The sequence below is a fragment of the Ciconia boyciana genome, chromosome 2 (assembly GCF_034638445.1).
Source record: "Ciconia boyciana chromosome 2, ASM3463844v1, whole genome shotgun sequence".
Classification (NCBI taxonomy): domain Eukaryota; kingdom Metazoa; phylum Chordata; class Aves; order Ciconiiformes; family Ciconiidae; genus Ciconia; species Ciconia boyciana.
In genome coordinates this window covers 13011530-13034719 of record NC_132935.1, presented here as the reverse complement: position 1 = coordinate 13034719, position 23190 = coordinate 13011530, and the positions used below count along the sequence as shown (strand labels likewise).

Below are 23190 nucleotides of genomic sequence, written 5' to 3'. Positions count from 1 at the left end.
ATTTGTCAAATCTCTTTTAAAATCACTTTTATATTTTCAGCTTCCTTAATCATCTCAATGACAACGATTCCTGTCCCTGAAAAAAGCACTGAGTGAAAAGGGAGTTCTGATCTTTGCTTTTTTGAGACTTGTTTAAAGCTTTTGCCTGATAATTTTGTTGAGTGCCCTCAGAATCCTATATTCAATATTTAACCTGGAGCTTTTGGAATAAAACAGAAAAGACTCAGATGTCCTTTTTGGGAGTTCTGAAAAGCATGTAAGAACTCTTACATACAGCTTTGTTAGCCTTGTAATTTCCATACTTCCACCTCTATCGGATTCAGGATAAATCATTGCAGCTGACCAGCTCTGTCCCATTCCTCTGTCTACTGTAGGTAGGAACAATCTTAGAACTGTATAGGGGGTGGTAGGGAAGCAGGAGAAAGACAATACTTTTGCACTGTATGTTTCCAGTATGTTCAGATATTCCACTGAAACAAAAAACACTACCAAAAAACCCCTCTGCTTATTAGAACTGAGACACTGTCCACACATTGTTTGCACAGTATTCATTAACTTAGTCTTTTAGGTTTCAAAACTGATTTGACTGCACATAGGTCTCAATTTTTGCTGTAGATCATTTGAAATCCAAGCTACATTCCCCAAGGATTCCTTGCTCACAGTCCTGATCTATGACCATGACTTCGTGGGAACAGATGATCTCATTGGAGAGACTAAAATTGATTTGGAAAATCGTTTCTACAGCAGGCACCGAGCTACCTGTGGGTTACAAAGTCAATATGAAATGTAAGTACCTCTTCAGACAGCAACAGAGCACACAGTGAATGACTTGATTTGAAGGAGGAATTCCAGATGTGGCTAAATATTATGCTTTTTCCCGAACAAAAGTGTCACAGGAGGTATTTTAATTAAAATTCACCAAAGAACTTAGCAGTGGCTTTGGGTAGCTGCCAGCCTCAGTAGGAAGTGGATATTTTAAAATTAACAATACTATTCTCCAAGTATTTTAGATAGTAAACAGCCTATGTATAACATACCTGCTTGATAAACTGCCTTTGGACAGGCATAAAAGGCAAGTGGAAAAAAATCTGTCAGAGAAGTTATGACAGGGCTCTACTCTGCTCTCCATTATTCAGCTGCAACTGGAGCGATTGCAGCAAGGCAGGTGGGACTGGCGTGGCACTGGGGGGAGCGGGAGCAGAGCAGGGCTGCTGGCATGGCCTCTGTAACAGAGGTGAGTCTCAGGGCAGTGGTGTTGAGCTCCTAGTCACCGTCATATGGCTGCACTCTCAAGGACATTGTGCACAAAGATTAATTAATGCAGAGAAAGTCAAACTAAAATAACTCCATTGCCCTGGGGTGGGGCACTAACCTGGGACATGTGGGTTTGGGGTTCTTCTCCTATGATTGTTTCTACATTTTACCTACAAACAAAGGGTGGACAATGTAAAAAAGCAATCCAGGAGCACAGACCAAACCCCAAGACTTCCCTTGCCAGCTCAGTCTCCAGTGGGAGGTATTTCTTTATGTGCTTGTTCCAGGTCCCAGATAATCTCTGCTTCTCCTCTCCATGTGGGAGCCGCAGAACACTTCTCCTTAAATGGAGGTAGAACATGTAGACTTGAATCCTTTAGATAGAACTTGAATCCTTTAGGTAGGGCTACTTTATCTAAGCTGCCTCAATTTCTCCTGTGTTTTAAGAGAAAAGAGTGGTTGGCCCCAGGACCTGAGCAGACAAAGGGGGTGTCTCAAGTAAAGAAGTAGTGCTGGATGATTCAAAGGAAAAGTTTGGCTGAGCAGATGTCAGGGCCACTGACCACGAAGCAAATCTCTGCATGGGAAGTTCTGATTTGCCAGTGCAGTTTGCTGAAGGAAAACCTCACCCATTTCTCTTCACTCTTTGTTCCCTCCTTGCAGAGAAGGGTATAATGCGTGGCGAGATGCAACCAAGCCAAGTGAGATCCTCACTAAACTGTGTAAGGACTACAGAATAAGTGGACCCTTCATGCGGCCAGGGGAGATACAAGTAGGAACAAAAGTCTTTAAGGGACAGACAATCTTCACAGAAGATGAGAATGGTAATGAAGTAGTTCATCATTCTTCAGCTGCATTGTAGCAGTACCAAGAGCCTGCCCAAGCTGTAGCTGGGACCCCATTGTGCTATGCACTCTAAAGTCAGTTTACTGGAACCTAACTCTGCTTTGAAATACTCATATAACTGTGGTGATGAAGGCTGTGTCTATATTAGCTATTGCTGTAGCTTAATCGCAGAGAATCTGTAGGGTGAGACAGTTATTGCTGATGACCTGACATCCCCGTGGTAGGTGTTGGGGGATATTTTGGACTAGTTCCTGCCTGATCCCAAGGATGGGATGCCCAGGATTGGTGGGAGTGCAGGGGACCTTCTTGGAACATGTCTTCTGGCTTAGTTTCATCTGAAAGGAGTGCAGCTTGCATGCTCTGAGATCATTCCACACAGCAAATCAAAACATCAAAAATTCATTCCCTGTCTAAACTAAAACACTAGTGTAGACAGACCCAAGAAGTAAGAAGACGGGAGAAGGGAAATACAGATGTGAAGTGAGTTACTCAAGGTAAGACAAGTCCTCTGTTTGAGCACAGTTAGGTTCCAGGCCACTTACCTGCCAGTCCTACCTTACCTACATGGCTTTCCTCTCTGTTGTTTTCTTCCTCCTCTTGATTATTACCGCTCTGACTGCTGGGTTCCTGTGCTGGTCATCATTTGGATCTATAAAACTAACAAAGACCACAGATTTGACCTATAGAGGAGTACTGAAAAGGGGAACAGTACCATTTCCACTTTACAGGTGGAGAAAATTATACTTGTGGGCCTTACATCCAGCTTTAAATTGCAAGGGAAAGAATAATTTAACTTTGCTCTAGGAGCATAGAAGTTAGAATAGAATAGAATAGAATAGAATAGAATAGAATAGTTCAGTTGGAAGGGACCTACAACAATCATCTAGTCCAAGTGCCTGACCACTACTCTCAGGTAGTCTAGGACTACCTGTAGCCAATGGGAAGAAAAAAGCATCTTCAGAGGGTGAAAACAATCTTTAGAAAGGTCCCTGAGAGAGGATATGGGTTATCATGGGACAATCTCTCCTTGCTATTGAGGCTGCCCGACTGAGTAGCTCAGGCTAAAGACCTTGCTTTTAGTTGGCTAAAATTAGATGAAATACATCACATCCCAAACACATGTCGGTGCACAAGAGGGAACTAGGACTCATAAGCACAGGGTCATCCTTCCTCCTTCTCTGAGCCATTAGGAAAGGTTTAATACCTACTGTTTAGATCCCAAACAAACATTTTGTCTTCTGCCAGCAACTCAGAGATATCACACTGCAGGAAAAGTGATAACTGTTTGCTGACAGAAAGAAGTCTTAATTTTCTTCTCACTTGGGTAGTCCTTCCCTAATCTAGGAGACGTGCTTCTTCAAAAGCCTGGGTTCCTTTTGTGTGGAGCCCACACAAAAAGGGAGGAAAGAGAAGCTCAACAGCTCAAAAGACTTTCTCTGCTTTCTAATATCCACCCTACTTTCAATATTAGCACTGGTCCTTCCTTGAGGTGCCATTCTCTGGGGTCTCCCTTCCTCCAGTGGCCAAGCTGAGCTGCTCAGGAGGTGACATGCTCTTGCCCATGGACTTCAACCCTCTTCCTTTGAAGTGTGATTCAGTTCTCCAGGAGAGTCATTGCTGTTGCCATTACAAGGCAAAATGAGGTGTAGATATAACTCCTAGTGCCTATTTACTGTCAGCTCTGTTAACATCCATATCTCCTTGTCTTTCATGAACCATACAAAAGCTTCACATTTGCAATTTTCTGTAAAAAGAGTAGTTCACAGGTTTCTTCCATCTTCCTGTTAGAAAATGCTGCTGTAATAGTTAAATGATTCACTGTGTTTTATAGATAAACTACTGCCTAAGTGCTAATCTTCTAATTACCCTGGTGCATACCCTTATTTACAAGAATTAAATGCATTTCAAGATCTTTCTTTACTTAGCTAAGATACATAAAACCTTCCTTTTAACCCAAGCAGATTTTTAATGACCATCTTTAATAATTAATGGAACATATCACCAAGGGGTTCAACATTATAACTCAGCTCTCTTTGTTCTTTTTGTTTTACTCTTTCCTATAGAGGAGCCAGTTGAATCGTATGAACATCTCTCCTTAAAGGTTTTACATGCTTGGGAAGAAATCCCTGGAGCTGGATACAAACTGGTCCCAGAGCACATTGAGACTCGGCCTCTCTACCATAAGGATAAGCCAGGCATGGAACAGGTAGAACATCTCAGAGGTGGTGGTGATGGTAGACCCAGGAGCAGTTTTCCTTTCCTCCAGTTATTGTGGTTTCTGTTTGTACCTGCAAACTTACAGAGACAGCATCTAAATGTTGTACCACACACTAGACTTTGTAGAGTATCAACCTGGAAATTGTCACATGTGTGTGTATACAGCCAGTTACCTAAATACACAGTAATCACACAAGGTGTGACTGCATATTTTCATTCTTTTAAATGCTTTAGTTTATTAAGTTAACACAAACTCTGCTTGTATTTGGGCTTTGGTTCTTTTTTTTCCTTTCATCACGTACCATTTTTATACGGATTTTGCCTTGAAGTTGCCAATGTTTGAGCTCAATTCCTACTTCACCAAATTCCTGAGAGATTGATAGAATATGTGTATGAAAAAAATACATTGTATAGTAAGTTTATAGGTGAAATCGTAGTTACAGGATAGTGAACTGGTTGGTGCTTATAGAGGAAGTGGTGGTTTTGGATGTCAGAACTATGTTTAAAGCCTTTTAGAGTCTCTTTAAAATAAGGTTACAGACATGTTTATCTCTTTGTTTTCAAGGGTCGTGTACAGATGTGGGTCGACATGTTTCCTAAAGATATGCCTCTGCTAGGACCCCCAGTGGACATTTCACCAAGAAAACCCAAAGGGTAATACTCTATGCTTTCCTCCCAGCACAGTGGCATAAGTCTTCAAAGACTGAGTCTTTCTTATGTGTCTGGAAAGAACTATAAAAAGAACTATCACAACAAACTTCTGTGACCCTGAGAAAAGTTTTCGTAGGTTCACATGACTTCAAGTCAAAACAGAGCATCTAGTTTGGTCTCCTCCATTAAACAACTCAAAGAACTGTTCGTGATTTTTTCATCGAGGGCTATCACACATGTCTTTTAGAAATATATCCCTTTTTCATACAGAGATTGCAGGTGGCTAGAGGCAAGAGTCCCTTAATAATTCTGATGTTATCATCCACTTGTTGAGCTGAAAAAAGTAATTCTGTCTTCACTGCCTCTTTCAGCGAGATAACTTACTTGACTCTGCTTGAGATCTTTAATCTGATGCAATAGTATTACACCTATTGGATTTCCGGCACTTCATTCAAAGATAAGATCAAGAAATGCATAAAGCAGCAACAAATAGAAGAGATACGTTTGGAATAACCTTCTCTCAAATTTCACACAGATGCCTTTGCTACTTTATATGCAACACTAAAGCTAATTGAATGTTTGTAAATGAAACACAAAAATGAGCAACAGAGTTCTCAGCCCATCCTGTATCAGCTTTATTCCAATATTTTAGCAAGGCATTTCCTAAAATTTTTATTTCTGAAGCAGCATCAGGTACTATTCCTGTATTATTTATGTTTGAACAAGAACAATGTAATAAAAAATTGTTTCTTTTCCTTTCCTTTTACAAAAGCCAAGATCTGACAAAAATAAGAGTCTAAGTAACAATGACTTTCTTCAGAGCAGAACTTTCTATAAAGCTCCTTAACAACAAGCATTTTCCAATCCAAAAATATTTAAACTAATCATACCCACAAAACCAAATTGTTGCTGCCATTTTTGTAGCCTACAAAAGCAGGGAAAAATATTGTCAAACCATTAACTATAAGAAAGAAAGTAAACATGCAAACACAAGTTACACATTTTGCTGAGAAATGCATATTTGCTACAGCAAAACAGGCTCCAGGCTCCATGAGACTTCAAACAGTTTCTGAAAACATTTCTTGTTGACAATCTTTGACGGAACAAGGAGCTGATGGAGCATTGCAGATGAAAGTTTCTTTAGCTAGTGCACAGTCCTGGTTCTTTTTTTAAATTTTATTTTTTAGTTCAAACAATAACTCAAGGCATACCTAAATTTTTGAGTATCAATTTTTTATGTCACCTGCAACATCTGTAGTTCAGTTCAAGCTTCTAGTGCTTTGTATGACCACCATAAATGTCTGTATATAGGGAGTGGAAAGGATGGGAAAGCTTTAATTCCTTTTACTGTTGCTTCTAAAGATGATTGCACTTGCTTAAATGAAAATATCTCTAAACAGTGCTTCTCTTCCCTTTTAATGCACTAGACTGCACCAAATACAAAGATTTTAGGCATTTCTTCCGAAAAGCACCTCCCAGGCAGCTCTGGATTTTATTAGCAAGCTGCTCACTGTTTTGGAGAGTGCTCTGATGATGTTGTCCATATCAACTTTGCCTCGTTTCACTGCAGCATTTTTGTGAAAAGAATTGAAAAGGAACAGCAAGGAATTTTCCATCTCTCCGAAGCTGGCAGTGACCCCACTGTCGTACAGCGTGATCTAAGGGCTGAGAGGAGGCACCATCCCCGCTCTATCACTAGACTCTTGTAAACAGAAGAGGCCTGAGACTGATGCTATTTTAAGAGTTTTGGACAAATACAACATTTCTCACTTTATAAAAGCATGATTTGATAGAGGTTTACATTAGTGTCTGACCAGAGCTTGAGTATACACAGGCCTACTTTATTTTCTTTTTCAGCTATGAACTGAGGGTAATAATCTGGAATACAGAGGATGTAATTCTAGAAGATGAAAATATCTTTACGGGGCAAAAATCAAGTGATATCTATGTAAAAGGGTAAGTTCTTCAGGACTTGTCTTCAAAAGAATATATAATATTTCATACAAAAATCAGACAAAAAAATATGTTGTGAGAATATCCGATAAGCTATTTCTGTGACCTTGGCACTTTGCTCTAAATGTCTGCCCAAATTACTCATCTATATTGGATACTGCTGCTTTCCCCCCCCCCCCCCTTACAATCAAGTAACTCTAAAATGACACTAGTCGTTACTTCCCGCTCAGGCAGAGATGGCACAAGAAGAGAACCAAGCCCACAGTTTAGCAGAGATCAAATGCTTACAGAACTTGAACTGTAAGAGCTTACACAGATGCAGAGAGGTTTGACATAATCAGAGAAAAGGTAATTATGACCACATTAGAAACAAGAAAGCGTTTGCCAGGCTATTTCTGTTGGAAATATTTTCTAACCTCACATGGGAGCATGTGTGAGTGAATGACCATGGCCATGCTAGGGAGAACATCACATGGGCACTCTCTGCTCTCCATCTCCTTGCTGCTGCTGCAGACAAAACGTCTGTCACAGCTTCACAGATGTTACTGGGATAATCAGTAAACCATATCACATAAATAAAATTAAAAGAGAGAGAGCAAAAGGGGAGCTTGACACTCAAACCAGCTCTTTCCTGAGATTGTAGCAGGTTACTTCTTAAAATTACTTGCCTGTTTTGGAGTACTGCTTTGCACTTTCTGCTTCTGAGCAGGGCTTGAATAAAAGTACCAGAGAGGGGTGGGGGGGAAATTATGGCATAAGTGGCAGAAGGAAGTATTGGAAATCTCAGGTGTGAGAGTGGTCTTTTCCAACCTAAGCGATTCTGTGATTCTATGATTCTAAGAAGAGTAATAAGGCCAGTGAAGGGTCTAGTGAACAAGTCTTGTGAGGAGTGGCTGAGGGAACTGGGGTTGTTTAGCCTGGAGAAAAGGAGTCTGAGGGGAGACCTTATTGCTCTCTACAACTACCTGAAAGGAGGTTGTAGAGAGGTGGGGGTCGGTCTCTTCTCCCAGGTAACAAGTGATAGGACAAGAGGAAACGGCCTCAAGTTGTGCCAGGGGAGGTTTAGATGGGATATTAGGAAAAATGTCTTTACCGAAAGGGTTGTCAAGCGTTGGAACAGGCTGCCCAGGGAAGTGGTGTTGTCACCATCCCTGGAGGTATTTAAAAGACGTGTAGATGTGGCGCTTAGGGACATGGGTTAGTGGTGGACTTGGCAGTGCTAGGTTAATGGTTGGACTTGATGATCTTAAAGGTCTTTTCCAACCTAAATGATTCCATGATTCTATGATTCTATTTCTTGCTGCGTTTCCACTACTAGAGAGTGAGATTAATATGCCAATATGAATTGTGTCATTGTGGAGTCCTGGAAAAAATCTGAATTTGTAGAATGCTAGGCATATTAAATAATTAATTTCCCTAAAAGGCTATTGCAGTATTGCCAATGACCAATGCAAAGGGTGGGAGGAGGGAGCACTGTGACTGATAGAGCAGGGAAGGGAGGATGTTTTCCACTTTGCAGGTTCTGAAAAATCATGTGAACTTAACAAGAAATCCAAAGTAAGCATAACGATAGGGCAGTCTGGTGGCAGCTCTTACTCCTGTGTAGGGTATATCTACATGTATTTTACCAGGAAAATTTGCATTAGCTCTGACCAAGCTGTGTGGGGCACCAGGAGTGGTACCACTCCTTTGGAGCAGGTGATATTACCGTAGGTGAAGCACGCACTAATACAACCATATGGCCCCCAGTGTGCTGCAACTGGCTGAGCAAACCTCCCCTTGCTGTTCCCTGAGAGGAGCCACTCTGAAATCACTGGTGTTCACACGGATATATCCAACTTAGCAATAAACTAACATGTTCAGAGCAGTAGAAGAGTAGATCCGAGAGCACAAAATTGAGGAAATAAACAGGGAGCCAGCCTTTGTGCTGAGCTATGTGATAACATGAGGACATCGCTATCAATGCCAGAGTGGTCTGACAGGGAAAGCCAGAAGTGGATAACTTTTTGCTTCTGAGCCTTAATGATGAAGACACAAAGCTCATTGTATTCAAACAGTGCACATGGCACTGAATCTGTCACCAGGCATGGATTTGCACTGGGAGCAGTGCCGTGCTTGGGATTGTTACTGTTTTTCCCAATTCCTTTTTGAAATAATGGAGCTTGCAGGGGGAAAGACACTCTTTGGATGCAGCGCAAAAATGCTAATCTTTACTCAAGCTGTGATAAATCATCTTCAGAACTAAAACATACCTAGCTGGATCATTACCTCAGTGGAGCTCTTCAGAAGAGAAGATTATGCTTAGGAAAGCATCGTCCTTTTGTAACATAGCATTGCACATCAGATGTTGTGCACACTGTAGCAGAAACCAAGAGGAAGTCACAAGAAAAACCAGGGAGACTGGTTTATTTATTTATGGCATATTTATATCCCCCAAACCGCAACTGCAAAAGGTTTAGACTCTAATACTGAGCACTTAAATGAGTCTTGGGACATTGACACAGACTATTAGTGTGGCACAACATGAATATAGGGTGATTAGTAGTGGATAAATGAATGATGCTGTCTTTGCCGGTCCCAAACAAGACAGACAAACAGGACTGGCCAATAGTAAATGGCCAACTGCTATTTTGGGGTCTGATCTAAATAAAAATCACATTCTCACTCTCCAACTTTGATCATCACTGGCCACTGCTGCAGCCTGTGCCATGGCTTGGAGGTAGCTGAGATCCCTGAGCCAGAGCTGTCACTGTGTGTTGCAGTCCTGAATGGTGTGTTACCTCATACTGGTGAGGGAAGAATTAGTAAATTATCATGCTTGTAACCGAATAACAACAACCACAACTCCAGCTCCCCCAGTGACAGCGGTGTATTCCACTATGTGCTTGCCATAGGTGGATAAAGGGCCTGGAAGAGGACAAGCAGGAGACAGATGTACATTATAACTCCTTGACAGGAGAGGGAAACTTCAACTGGCGCTTCGTGTTCCCGTTCTACTATCTCCCAGCAGAGAAACAAATGGTGGTTAGTAAAAGAGAAAACATATTTTCCTTGGAAAAGACAGAGCGCAAAATACCTGCTGAACTGGTGCTTCAGGTGTGGGACTTTGAAAGGCTCTCTTCAGATGATTTCTTGGGTAAGTATGCAATGGATCTGTCTGAACTTCACCTGAGGTCTTGCCAGACCTGTATTTTATAGAGGTATGTACAAAGAGGTGTTTGAGACTCAACTTTTGCTTTTCTTTCTCTGACGTACCACATTGCAAACTTACACATTTCTTGGAGAGGGAACAATTAGGAACTCAGATGAGACGATGCCAGGGCAATACAAATGAATGGCTTATGGTACAGAGAGATCCCCGGCTGTGAAGCTTGGGCCCAAGCTGCTGCACTGCTCCATGTATCTTACCTGGAAGCTGCTGTTTGAATGCATTCATATCTGTTTGGTCTCTGAATGTTTTCACATTACTTCTCCCTCCAGGCACTCTTGAATTGAACCTGAATGGGTTCCCTCGAGCAGCAAAGGCAGCCAAGAGCTGTGACCTAGGCATGGTTGTGGCAGCAAGTAAAGAAAACAAGATCTCCATATTTCAGCATAAGCGCGTTAGAGGCTGGTGGCCTTTCATCAAGTCTGGGGAGCTCACGGTAGGCAGCTCACTACAGATGAACAGCTTTTCTCTAGGGCTGATATGCTCTGCTGCGATCCTGAGACAGACAGATGTTAATTTCGGATATGGCATCTGAAGAACAACCACCACTGGCAATGCATAGGACTCCTCCAAATGCTTCAGTGGTCCCCCACAGATTTGGTTCAGATAATCCCAAGCAACTAAAGCACTTTGTACTTTTTCTTTGCTTTCTTCCACTGTTTGTCTCCCAGCACACTGTATGGGTTAGGGTGGAAAATCAGGTGTTTCCAGCCAACTTTATGTCAGCTGAGGAAATCCTGGGAGGAATCTCACCTGCTTATTTGTTTCTTTTCTATTTATTTCTCACTTCAACCAGGGCGAAGGAACTGATTTTGGAGTCTACCATTATTCTCCTTGCTAGTGACACATCTTGAAAAGAAAGAGCACAGTCTCCTCTTCCTGTTGAAGTGTGCTCACTAAGCCAATATTTTTTTGGCTTAGTGGCAGGATACAATTGGTATAAAGGAATGCAAAGGACAATGACAGCTTCCCCCAAACTCTACAAGACTTGTTATGTTAGAAGTATCATCCTAAGAAGAATGTAAATGCTGCCACACAAATTTTCATTTACCTGAAGCCTCTAGCATAACAAGACTTGCAGCAGGGTGTAAATCTCACTCAGTGTGTACCTAGCTATTTATCTCAGAGTTTTCTGCTTCAGCTTCTCTTCATAATGTTGCAGTGCTTTCTGTGTATAATCTGGAGCTACACTGAAATTCTCAGTGTTTAACACAACTTCTCCATTTTCCCCATCTTTAAGGCTCCTTTGTACTGTTACAGCAGTATAGGGATCCTCAGTGTAAATGAAAGACAGCTCTGCTCCTCTATTTCCTAGGTGGAGTGCATGTATCTAGGCATGAAGTACATCCCAATAGCTAACTCTGCACATGGTCTTTGGGGCATGTCTACATGAAACAGAGCATGAAGCAGAGTAAGCTCATGAAGGAAAACACAAGCCAATGTGCTTACATGGCCACAGAGCACTTTGGGAGCTTGGACCCAAACCTGGGCATCCCTGCAGCCCAGTTCTGGGATTAGTGTGGTTGGAGTCTTTTTAGGTCCATCCAGATCCCTGTGAGGACACAGACCAAGGGCTACAAGCTACCTTCCTGTAGTATAGCCCTCTACAAATTCACCTGCTTTGGTCCTTTTTTAGGGGATCTCCCTCCCTCTCTAGACTTTCATAGAATCTCCAATGGTTTTCCTAAACCTCACCCTTCCTTCATATTTCTGTCACTTCCAGCAAGAAGAATGCTTTAATAAAAATTGCCATCTTCAGGTTCATTGCCTTCTTCAGATTGAAGGTGACTGTGTACTTTGCATGGGTTTAGTGGACGGACTCCACTTGCAGATTCCTGCTTTACCTCCATTTCCTCAACTCTTGTACAATTGATTCGCTTTCTCCCAGTCCACTTTCATCTCTCGATCCCCTTGTCTTCCACATTGATCCCTTTTATCTGCATCCTTCTTTCAGTCCAGTTCTGTGCTGAATCCCAGCCACTGGACATAGATTAACACTTCAATTTTTGATATCCACAAAGGTATGGGGTAGGAACATAAGAAATACATGAAAAGCAATTTCATCCAGATATTGTGAAGCTGAATTGATTTACCCACTCTTAATTGTTACTGGAATCTTTAAATCTCTGAAATCTTCATTTTTTTTCCCTTTGGCCCAATTAAATCTATAGTGGAGGTAGCACTGAAGAACATACCTGGATGAATAGGGAAAACAGAATGTCTCTGTAGCATAATACAGAATTATCAACAGATTTGTTGCTGTGAGTACAAGGGAAAACCAAATATTTAACCCATATTTAGGAAGCTCTAACTTCTATAGCAGAAGTTACAGTTGATACTAAGAGTCCAAATAACTCAGATTACATATTTCTACTGCAAGGTGCAGCAGACATGATCTTTTATAAGTGCTAATATTTTATTGGTCACTCAACAAACTTTAGTGGCTTGTGACAATGAAAACAAGCAGTAAACCAGCAGTTATGTTCCATTATAAATTTTCTGAATTCTAGAAATTATCAGTAAGTTGGTGCTGAACAAAGTTGTCCTTTTTTCACAGCTCTGAGTATCATCTTCTGTCCATCCATGAAGAAAATTGACTCTAAATCCACCTACCAGACCACTATTCTTTTAGTCTGAACAGAGCTCTAGGGCTACATGACATTTTCTGCACACAGATCCAATTTCTAGCCATCTTCCTTTTGCAAGCTGAGACCCTGCACCTCAACTGCTCCAGCAATTGTGACTGGCTGAATTTCCCCCCATTGATGGACTGCACCTTGTCCAAACCAGCAGCACAGCTTCCAGCTCAGCTGTTCAGCTCTGCCGGGACACATGCTAGATAGAAGACAGGTCTGCTCAGATGAATTATATTGTAATTTAGGAAGCAGAAAAGATATTTATGGGTCTGGAAGAAAATATACTACCTCTCTTTCCTCATGGTCCTTGAGCATAAGTCAGGAATTTGGTGCTTGGGTTTTCCTTTGTGCTTTCTTTTTATCTGCAAATACTTTATTTTATTTTCTTTAATCAAACTCCTTCACCCTCAGCTGTTTTCATAATTTCTCCACAAGCTGAATCCTGCTGTGTTTAATTATAATAACCCAGGACTGGATGCTTACGTATCATCTCTCTGATCCAGGGCAAAGTGGAAGCTGAGTTTCACTTAGTCACAGCAGAAGAAGCTGAGAAGAATCCAGTAGGCAAAGCTCGAAAGGAGCCTGAGCCCTTGGAAAAACCCAAGTGAGTAACAGCATATGCATTAAACAAGCTGGGGCATTCAGCAAGGGATGGGAAGAGCAGGTCTCCTTGCTCCTCTCCTGACTTTTCTCCTCTTTCCTGCTGTAACCTTGAGCAAGCCATTTGGTCAACTTGTGCATCACTGGGCTCCCTCACGATGGGGCTGGTTGCTGGCACTCATAGCTGACAGCACCTTCCAGGTTACCTGAAATGCCTTCCTCTGGAAGCTGAAATAAATCTGCCCATTTGTCCTCAACTATAGTTCACACGTGGGCTCATTCCATAGCTGTCCTGGCACGTGATAACCTCTTAAACCATCATAACTTATGCATGATATGGATGATATTTATTATATTAAGAGGATAACTATAAGCCATTAGAAAACCATAAGCCATTAATGTTTAAACGCTTTAAAAAGACTGTATGAAATATTTCCTCTGTCCAGTTTTTTTTTAATATGACCATTAGGAGACAGAGTCTTAGTATTAGGAAACAAGAATTTTGGATATTAGGAAAAATGTCTTCACCTAAAGGGTTGTCAAGCATTGGAACAGCCTGCCCAGGGAAGTGTTGGAGTCACCATCCCTGGAGGTATTTAAAAGGCGTGTAGATGTGGTGCTTAGGGACATGGTTTAGTGGCAGACTTGGCAGTGTTAGGTTAACGGTTGGAGTCGATGATCTTAAAGGTCTTTTCCAACCCAAATGATTCTGGTATTCTGTGATTCTATGATTCAAAGAATTATCTGCACACATTTAAAGGTGTCTTAGTTGCTACATATCCATGGAAAACTGCCCTCTGCATACATCTAGTTATTTTTGCATAAATTAATCACTTGCAGATAAAGGCACATAAAACATGAAAATCAGGTCATACAGGAATGACAAGACTTTAACAAAATCTATCATCTCTAATTTTTTTGTGCTTCGTAATCAAAGAATGAAGATGCTTATTTTTCATCATAAGACTTTTTAATGAGGACATTTTAAGTGGTTTAACAAAGGCAGATGATCTAGAAGGAGCTTTTTATCTTTAAGTATCTGTCACATTTAAAAAATATTATCAGCTGAGATTTTTGCATTCAGAAAAAATGTACTTCTAATCTATTTTGGCTCAAGTACTTTGTTCTACTAAAGTAAGGAGCTAGATTTAAAAAAAAAGAGAAATCGATGTTATATTTCCTGCTACCAAAGCTTCTAAAAATCAATTGCTAATCATAATTGTAATCATTGCACATTCTGTTTAATTTTTTTTGGTTTGAGATATATCTCAGGATAAACATGAAAAAGGAGAAAACAGCATAAAGGTGGAATTGCCAATACCCTTACAATGGGGATAAATTTAGCCTGAAAATTAGAGGTATCAGAGACTTGTTGAAAATTAGCCTTGGAAAGACTTTAATCAATCATTTCACCCAATATCTTTAACCAAAGGCAGGATGATCTACACCTGACAGATGCCTGTATGAAAGATTCCCAGTAATGGAAACTAAAGCACTGTCTTACAGAGAAAAGAGGAATGGGATAGCTCTGAAATATGTCTGGTGGGAAGCAATCAGCCTAGGCAGTTTTAAGAGGCAGTGAGGTGTGTAATAGAAAGATTACATGTCCATAAGGTTGTCAACAGGATGCACAAAGGTACCCTCTCATTTTCCTCTAATTTTTTCAGGCCCAACCCATGGACCCCAGGCAGCCTGGGGCTCCAGGGCTCCCTGTGTTTTCAACTCAAAGGCATTGTATCCACAAATGTGCTCTTGGGCCAAAAGGTTGTCACTAGCCTGGTGGGCCCTTCTCTGCTGCACAGCCAGCCTGGAGGTGTTTTGTCCCAGAAGCCACAAAACCAGAGTCTTCCTCCAGATCTTGCACTGAGTAATCAGAGAGGCTCCACATCTAGGTTTTTATGATGAAATACACAGCCAACACAGTGGCTCAACCCAGTTCTACTCTTGAGACGTATGCCTCAATTCAATTCAAATTACGGTGGGGCTAGTCTCACTTGACATTACCCATCCCAGAAGCAAGCCATTCAGGCTTCTTTTGTAGCGCTCATGTACAGGTGGGCGAGTCATCCCATTTACCTAACACATGTATCTTAAGATGGGAGCTGGGAAAAAGAGATGAATTGTCCTCCAGAAGGTCCTTCCTCTCGACATGCAGACAGCCTGCACCACTGACCAGGCTGGGCATCTAAGTTTTAAAGTTAGGCAAAATAAACCCCAAGGTTACTAAAGCAATATCAGCAGGTGGATAGTAAATACTATTTTAGCTAGACACTCACTTACTGGAAAGAAAATAAACTCATAGCTGAAGACATTGCATGCCTCAATTCCATAAAGCTGGTATTAAAGTTTACCAGATCAGTGCCCCCGAGTGATGGAATATGTGATTCATAAATGCAGAGTAGTCAAAATCAGCCGAGAGATAACAGATAACTGTTTCTGCACTTCAAATGAGTTGTCTTCAGGAAGAAGTACATCTCAAGGAGCTTTGTGTCAGGGCCTCCATATCTCTATGCCAGTACTGTAGGTTCACTTTTTTTTTGCTAATCATGTAGGCTCACACAGAGAAGCAGAGAAATTTTCAGATTGTTTTGTGTAATTAAGTTTTGAAATTAAGAAACAAAATAATTTCAAAACCAAAATTATCTTCTAGGAGCTACTAGACAGTAGCAGACTCTTTAATGTACCAGAACAAAGGTGGACAAAGATTAAATGTCTGGGAACTAAAGAGAAACATGCAAATGAGAAATAAGGTGCAGTGAGTGTGATTTCCTGCTGGCCAAAGCACCATGAGGTTAGCCATCTCTTCATCTCTGCCGATCAAGACAGGATGCTTTTCCGGATGCACTCTATTATAACAAATATGCTGCTATAAGTGGTACCAAATTCTATTGCCTACGTTGCAAAGAAAACAAATTAAACAAGCAACAGTCTGGCTTTTTTTCCCTGTCTTTAAAGGTTATGAAAAGCCCTTAAGTAGTTGGAACATGCAGACTAATGGTTTTGTTACTGAAGTCTGTGATTCAGTAAGTTTTACTCTTTAGAGTATCCATTTTTTAATAATTCCTTTTAACCTGGAGGGCTTATTTGTTGATTTATTTCTGAGTCATTTCTATCTCAGTATAAAACACAGTCTTTAATTAAAAGATATTCAGTTGGCCTTTTAGATTTACAGACTTTCTGTCACATTGGCATTCACTTCCACATGCTGAATGCTGAATTCTCCAGATGACTAAGACATTGCTTAAATTCCTTAAACAGCTTTCTGGAGTGAGACACAGCCGTTGCTTTTTGTGACCCTCAGTCTTAATTTCATTCCCCTTACTGCTGCACCATCTGCACAATTACAGTGATATTGGATAAGAAAGACAACCTGCACCCAGTTTTGCAGGTGTTAATGTCGCTCTACACCACCGTACTCTCCAGGTCGTCCCATCATGCAAAGCTGACAGATGTTGCCTTGGCTCACTGCAGGGGTAGGGCTGTTAAGTCAGAGGCATAGTGGCCTCCCAAGCTGGGTGGCATGCCAGAGGAGAGACTACACTAACATTTTTCCTAAGAACATTGTTTTCCTCTCTGTATGCAGCCAGCTCTGTATGCAGCCAGCCAGCTGTACAGTGTGAAGAAACTCCTGGTTATGGAGGAGAATACATCATGGGCAACATTTAGAACATTTTAGGATTGTGGAGTACAGATATTCTCCACCAGAAAAAGATGGCTTTTATTTATGTACCCAGGCCAACTATCTAGATTTTGGGTTTCATCTCATCTCCTGTTTTCAGGAGGCCTGTTTTAAATTTCCTTCTGAAAATATGCCATTTTGGGCCGTATGCCAGGCCTGAGCTGGCTCTGCCTGTTATGGTACTGTGACTATCACTGAGCAATCAAATTTTTTGTAGTGGCTCATTACTCCTTTTGCAATGCTAAATTCCTTGCAATGATTAGAAAGCTTTTGTACTCAAGTTCAAGATGTCTGCATTTCTTCTTTAGGATTTATCATGATCTTGTCTGTAATTTTGAACCCCATATCTTGCCTTAAATTGGAGTAGTTATAAAGTGTGAACTGGAATTTCATTCTGAGTGGTGTGTGGAGCTTGGGCTCAGGGACAGATGGAAGAAGAGTTGACCCAATAGTATGTGAAATTCATGGATGTTCCCTCTAAACTCCTTAGTGGGTTCCCAGGATTTAAAGGTCCTTTTTAGACTCAAATATATATTTTGCAGTGGGGTAGCTTTGGAAATAGCTGGATCTGCCTTTACAAAAGTTTTTATCTTTTTCTTTCTTCCCCTTTAGCCGACCAGACACATCCTTCTCTTGGTTTGTAAATCCTTTCAAGTGTTTGTATCACCTGATCTGGAGAAATTACAAGAAGTACATCATCATTGGCATCATTCTGCTTATTCTCATTGTCTTCCTGGTGCTCTTCATCTACACACTGCCAGGTGCAATCAGTCATAGGATAGTTGTAGGCTGAGTGTAAGGTTATGGCTCTCATTGTAACCAATCATATACAAACACTTCAGTTAAAAATAAAAGTCAGGCATACAGAATTAATCAATCAACCTGAAACACATCTCATTCCTTGTAAAAAGAAAACATAACTATTTGTATCAGAAACTGGAGCTCTCTTAGAACATTTTAACATCTTCTTTGGCTGCTCATTCAGACCCAACCTTAATGTACATTATCATTAACATACTACTGCAGCTTTATTGACAATGAAAGTTTGATTCTGCTCCTAAAACTGTGTTTGAAAGTAAATTCCTTAATGCTATGCAGAAACTGATTTGTCAGTCAAGTATTTATTATTACGGACAAATGATTAAAAACTAAGAGCAAAATCAGTACACAAAGATAAATGTATAGTTCAGTCTTTGCATAGTTTTGTAATTAATTATTTGAACTGTTTTTCAATGACCTTATAATGACATGATTATTTTGAGATGAAAGGTTTATTAAAAAAAAGTCTAAGGTTAAATTTACTCATTTGGTGTCATGTGCAGAATTCATCCTGCACCTCTCAGTAGGAGCTCTGTGCTCTATAAAGACATCTCACACGCTTCTAAATGAGGTAAGTGTCAGTGACAGGGGGAGGTAGAAGCAGAGATGGAAAGAACTTTTTTCAGCTGCAGTTTGAAAGTGCTGGAGGTCGCTGGAGGAGAGGGATCAGGAAGATGAAGACTCAGCCACAGGCACTGCGATAGCAAATGATCCTTGTAAAGGAGAGGGAACAGGGAGAATCCTGCTGCTTGACAAGCAGAGAGAAAGAGGAGTGGCAAAGAGAAGGGCTACAGAGTAGAACAAATCATGGAGGATTAAAGAAAACAGGGAATAAAACCTTACACAGTTGTCAATGTCAAAATCCTCATCCTATTTAAGAACACAGAAAATGCTGCCATCTGTGTCATGCACAAGGCAAGGCTTGATAACTCAGTGACCCCACTTGGCCTTAAAATGAGTGATTATGAATTTGAAGTAGCTATAGAAATCTCCTCTAGACTCATCCATGGTTAGACATGTTGTAAAGGTGACCTTTGAGAAAATGCTTTCAATCATGCTCTGCTTATAAAAAGTGTGAACACCCTTTGCAAATTAAATTTAAAGTATCAAAAGGCAAGAAAAAGAAATCCTAGAAATGCTGATAATTCTACCAAGCTCGGGTGCAGGAATAGAAATGTAGGCATCTGCATCATTCTCAGAGGCCACTTCTATGGGAAGCTTGTGTGGTACGGCTTGTACCTGGCTTGTTGAGGTTGTGCCATGAGCCTCTGTGTTCCCATCAGGGCTACAACACAGGTGATTGCATTATTCTGAAAAATGGATGTCAGTGCAACTTCCACACAGAAAATATTTTACATTTAAAAAGCATTTTAGAGGCTTATTTTGGATGGGATGAATTGCTCTAAAAGTGCTTCTTCCTCATTCCACTGATGATAGAAGTAGATGGCTAAAGGCAGGCTTAAAGCATTCCATCCCCACCCCATACAGCAGATTGTGACTCAGTATTGCTTCTAAATTTCATGTTCTAAGTATATATATATATATAAAAATATAAATATATTTATATATTTATACATAATATATTTATAAAAATATATAAAAATATATATAAATAAATAAATATAATATATACAAATATATATAAATATATATAAAAATATTTATATCAATATAAATATATAAATAAATATAACTAAATTATTTAGGTATGTGAGTAATTACATTACAACTAGATGTGTGGCAAAGGACCACACTGGATGGGTTTTACTGTGGGGTCATTTTCCTTTAGAAGTGTATTTAACATGACCAAGAAATTAGAACACTATCACGTGATTGAATCTGCACTAGTTAAACGTAGCAATGCAAGACAGTGATGCGGAAAGGTGCTGTGCACCCTCGAGTCCCTCTTTGTCTCATACCGCTCTGCACTGGGCCCTCATCTGGTGCAGTCTCTGCTGACACAGCATGTGTGACACATTCCTCTGAAACCACTTATTTTTCACTTTTGTGCTATTTTGCAATTGAGCCTATATGAAACAGAAAAGGAAATGTTATTTCTCCTAATATGTGTCACCATACCATGAAATTTGGCAATGCAATTTACAAGCTCCAATAAAAGCAAATAAAATTATTTTGGTGCAAAAGGTAGAAGATGAATTGTGACAACTGGAGTATGTTGTGACAGTCTAAAGGTGATGGTTCTGACTTTTTTCCAGTGTGTCAGGGCAGTAGGCCTGATCCTGCATGGCAGCTGCTGTGTCCATCTGTCCTTACTCTGCTTGTTGGCCCTTGCTGCCATGGACTGTGTGAAGCACTGGACTGTGGCTTGAGTGCCATGCCCTTGCTAGAGGGTCCTCCTGCACAGCTCCAGGACCAAGCCATGGCTCTGGACCCCAGCAGCAAGCGCACAGTGGCAGCACCGTTAGGGCAAGATGGATGAAATGACATCCCCCTCCAAGTCCTGGTCTGAGTCTGGATGAGCAGGTACCTTGCAAAGACCCTGTCCCCTTTCGTCCCTTGCATTCCAGTGCAAATAGTCACTTCCTTCACCCTGCTGCCCCTCGGGTCGTCTTCAATCCCCTGCAGCACGGCCATTCCTGAGCCCCTTGTATTGATGAACACAAAGGTCCCCTTACCCTTGCATAGCCCTGCAGTCTGGGCTAGAAAGGGCATCATGCAGCCAAAAAGCAAGCAAACTAACTCCTCCACAACTCTTAAACTGCCTATCACTACACTCAACACATGTAGGCTCATTTGGATAGCATTGTCTCATGGGATGAAGCTAAATCAAATACCTCTTCATGGTCTTCCAGATGGCTGCAAAGTAGCTGGAGAGGTGGGGCTGTCAGTAAGTATTAAAGAGACAAAATATAGCAGCGCTCAATGCTGGACTACTCATACAATGCCAGATGTTACGATTTTGCATCTTAAGTGAGTTTATGGTGACATGGGCTTTGTGGTTAATAGGGAGTGAGGTTTATACCGAGGATTATTGTTATTGTCAAGGGCTCCTATTTATTTCATATAAAAAGAAGAGATCCTTATCCTGAGCAGTTATCTCAATATTGATCTGCAATTATGCTGGCTCCATTTTGAAGCCAGCTGGTACAACTTGGAGTTTTATCAACTGGTTTCTGACCACAAATAGCTCATCAAATAGCTGAGTGCTACCATTGGCAAATACAAGATCTGTGTATATAAGATTGTGCTCTTGGAATGGGAAGGCTAGCCAGGAATCCCAAAAATATTTGGAAATAATAGCCTACCACTGCTCATCTAAAAAGGCACGTCCTGCTTTGAGACATTTGGCTTGCAGCAATAAATGCTGCTTTTTGCATGCAAAAATCTTCTCAAGTGGGAGCAGATGTTATCCTTCTGGGAGGCAAACCTGAAAGATGGAGAGACCTATGCCTGAACTGTTGAAGACAGACTCAAGTTTGGGGTGTAATAATTTCTGAGTGCCCAATTTCAGGTACCCTGGGTCAGATTTTTAGATACAAACTCACATCCTGCTGGCATTTAAGGAGCAGAGTTGGAACAGAGTCCCATGATTTAGTGTTGTGGAGCAAGTTGGCAATTGATTGGCTCTTCCTGCTCTAGGATCCAGTTGTAGCTGATTTGACCTATGGGCACACCAAGACGGGTGACTGGGGACAGACATGTCAGAAGGTTGTGCTGACCAAATTGAAGCCAGCTCTAGCCTGGAAACATGTATTGGTGCCAAAGCCTTGCTGCTTTCAACAGAACACATCGGGACACCAGGCAAATAGTGGCCTGTTGTCACCCACACTTGTGGCCATTGTTTTAGGTGAATGTGCTGCATTTTCAGTCACTAGGCAAAACTTTTCATGAAAAGAAATTGTACAAGTTTATAAATGCTACCAGCTGATGTCCAACAGCACAGTGGTAGAGATGGGGCAACAGGGAAAGATGGACCTCTGCCTTGTGAACATCCAGCTGAAGAACATCCAAGGAAAGGAAATGGAAAGTCTACTTTTAAGGAGGAAAAATGAAGCAGAACCTAATCAAGATACAATGTAAACCACACAAAGAGGAATGATTCTCTGCAGAAAAAAAATCTCAGCTCCGGGCATATTCATGGGCACACTAAAATGAAATATTTATAAAACATTATTACATGAGTCAGAAGGAAGAACCATTACTGCAGAGCAGAGATGTGAAACCATTCCCTTTAACAGAGCAGGAGGAAAGTGATAGGAAATCACTATCAGATCTTTGCTGTCAGGGCCTCCCATAAAAGGGAACAATATTGAAAAAAAAACCCCAACAGATTACTGACTTGTTAAGCCTCATGTGAAATATCTATTCATTTATACTTCTGTCATTTCTATTGGCTCGGTTCAGGAACATACAGTGGCATAGTAATACTACAGGCAAGCAAGAGCATGAAATGCTTAAGAAGCAGCAGAAGTTGTGAGCTCAGCCAGTAAAAGGAGACAGTTGCCAGCAATGCCACCACAGTGGGGTTTGCTGCAATCTTGCCTGAATTCCTACTGATTTGGCTACATGATGACCAGGTAGGTGACGGTAAAAGAGGTGTTGACCTCTTTTGACAATTTTGCATTCCCATATATCTAATTAGAACAACAACAAAAAATGTTAAGTCTCACACTGCACAGTGTAGCAGCTCCCAAAGAATACACTTGCTGTTCCTGACTCTTGCTACACAAGTCTGTAACAAAAAACAACATTTACCTTTGTAGGCAAAAGCTTCCTCAGCCCAGCTGCTGAAGACCAGCTGTTTATGTGTGCTCATCCGGAAAACCGTAGTGTGAAATGCTCACTGGACTCACTGGGAGTTAAGGATGGGGCCACGTGCAGCACCCATTACCAGCTAGTCCCAATTCATATCACCCCAACCTGGCACAAAACCCTCAGGAAAACTCAAGCATAGACTTTCCTCCACTGCCACCACAACTCGGGAGCTTAAACTACCCCACGATAAAAAGGGATTGGGGAAAAAGATGTAATTTCTAATTCCCCCTCCCTGCCCATGAAGTGAGCCAGAGAAAAGCAGCACTTGATTTCCCTGCAAGTCAAGTTCCCACCAAGCCCCCATTGATGCTGAGCTGGCCAGCAGAGCCAGGACAACCAGAGCATCCCAAGCAGCCCTTGGCCCCGGCAAGGTGCAGCCCTGAGGCTGTGCTGGAGGACGAGATTTCAAGCCCAGGCTCATGCTGGGCCAGCCAGGACACACTCACCTTCATCTGCAAAGTCATTTCTGCAAAACTCACCAGGGCCCTGCCAGTTTCTGTGTGTTGTGCAGTTAGTCTGCATTTCCTATGGCAAGGTAGCGTCCTGGCAGT

At 41.2% G+C, this 23190-nt stretch overlaps 1 protein-coding gene across 1 annotated transcript in view; it reads left to right on the top strand.

Annotated features, from left to right (window-relative positions):
* FER1L6 (fer-1 like family member 6) overlaps positions 1–17837 on the top strand; it is a 77538-nt gene extending 59701 nt beyond the window's left edge. The window contains exons 34-42 of the mRNA XM_072855054.1: positions 616–786; positions 1918–2078; positions 4164–4306; positions 4883–4971; positions 6826–6924; positions 9816–10057; positions 10402–10565; positions 13269–13369; positions 17657–17837. Of these exons, the coding sequence (XP_072711155.1) occupies positions 616–786; positions 1918–2078; positions 4164–4306; positions 4883–4971; positions 6826–6924; positions 9816–10057; positions 10402–10565; positions 13269–13369; positions 17657–17837 (1351 nt within the window). The remainder of the gene's footprint in view (positions 1–615; positions 787–1917; positions 2079–4163; positions 4307–4882; positions 4972–6825; positions 6925–9815; positions 10058–10401; positions 10566–13268; positions 13370–17656) is intronic.
* The last annotated feature ends 5353 nt before the right edge of the window (positions 17838–23190 follow it).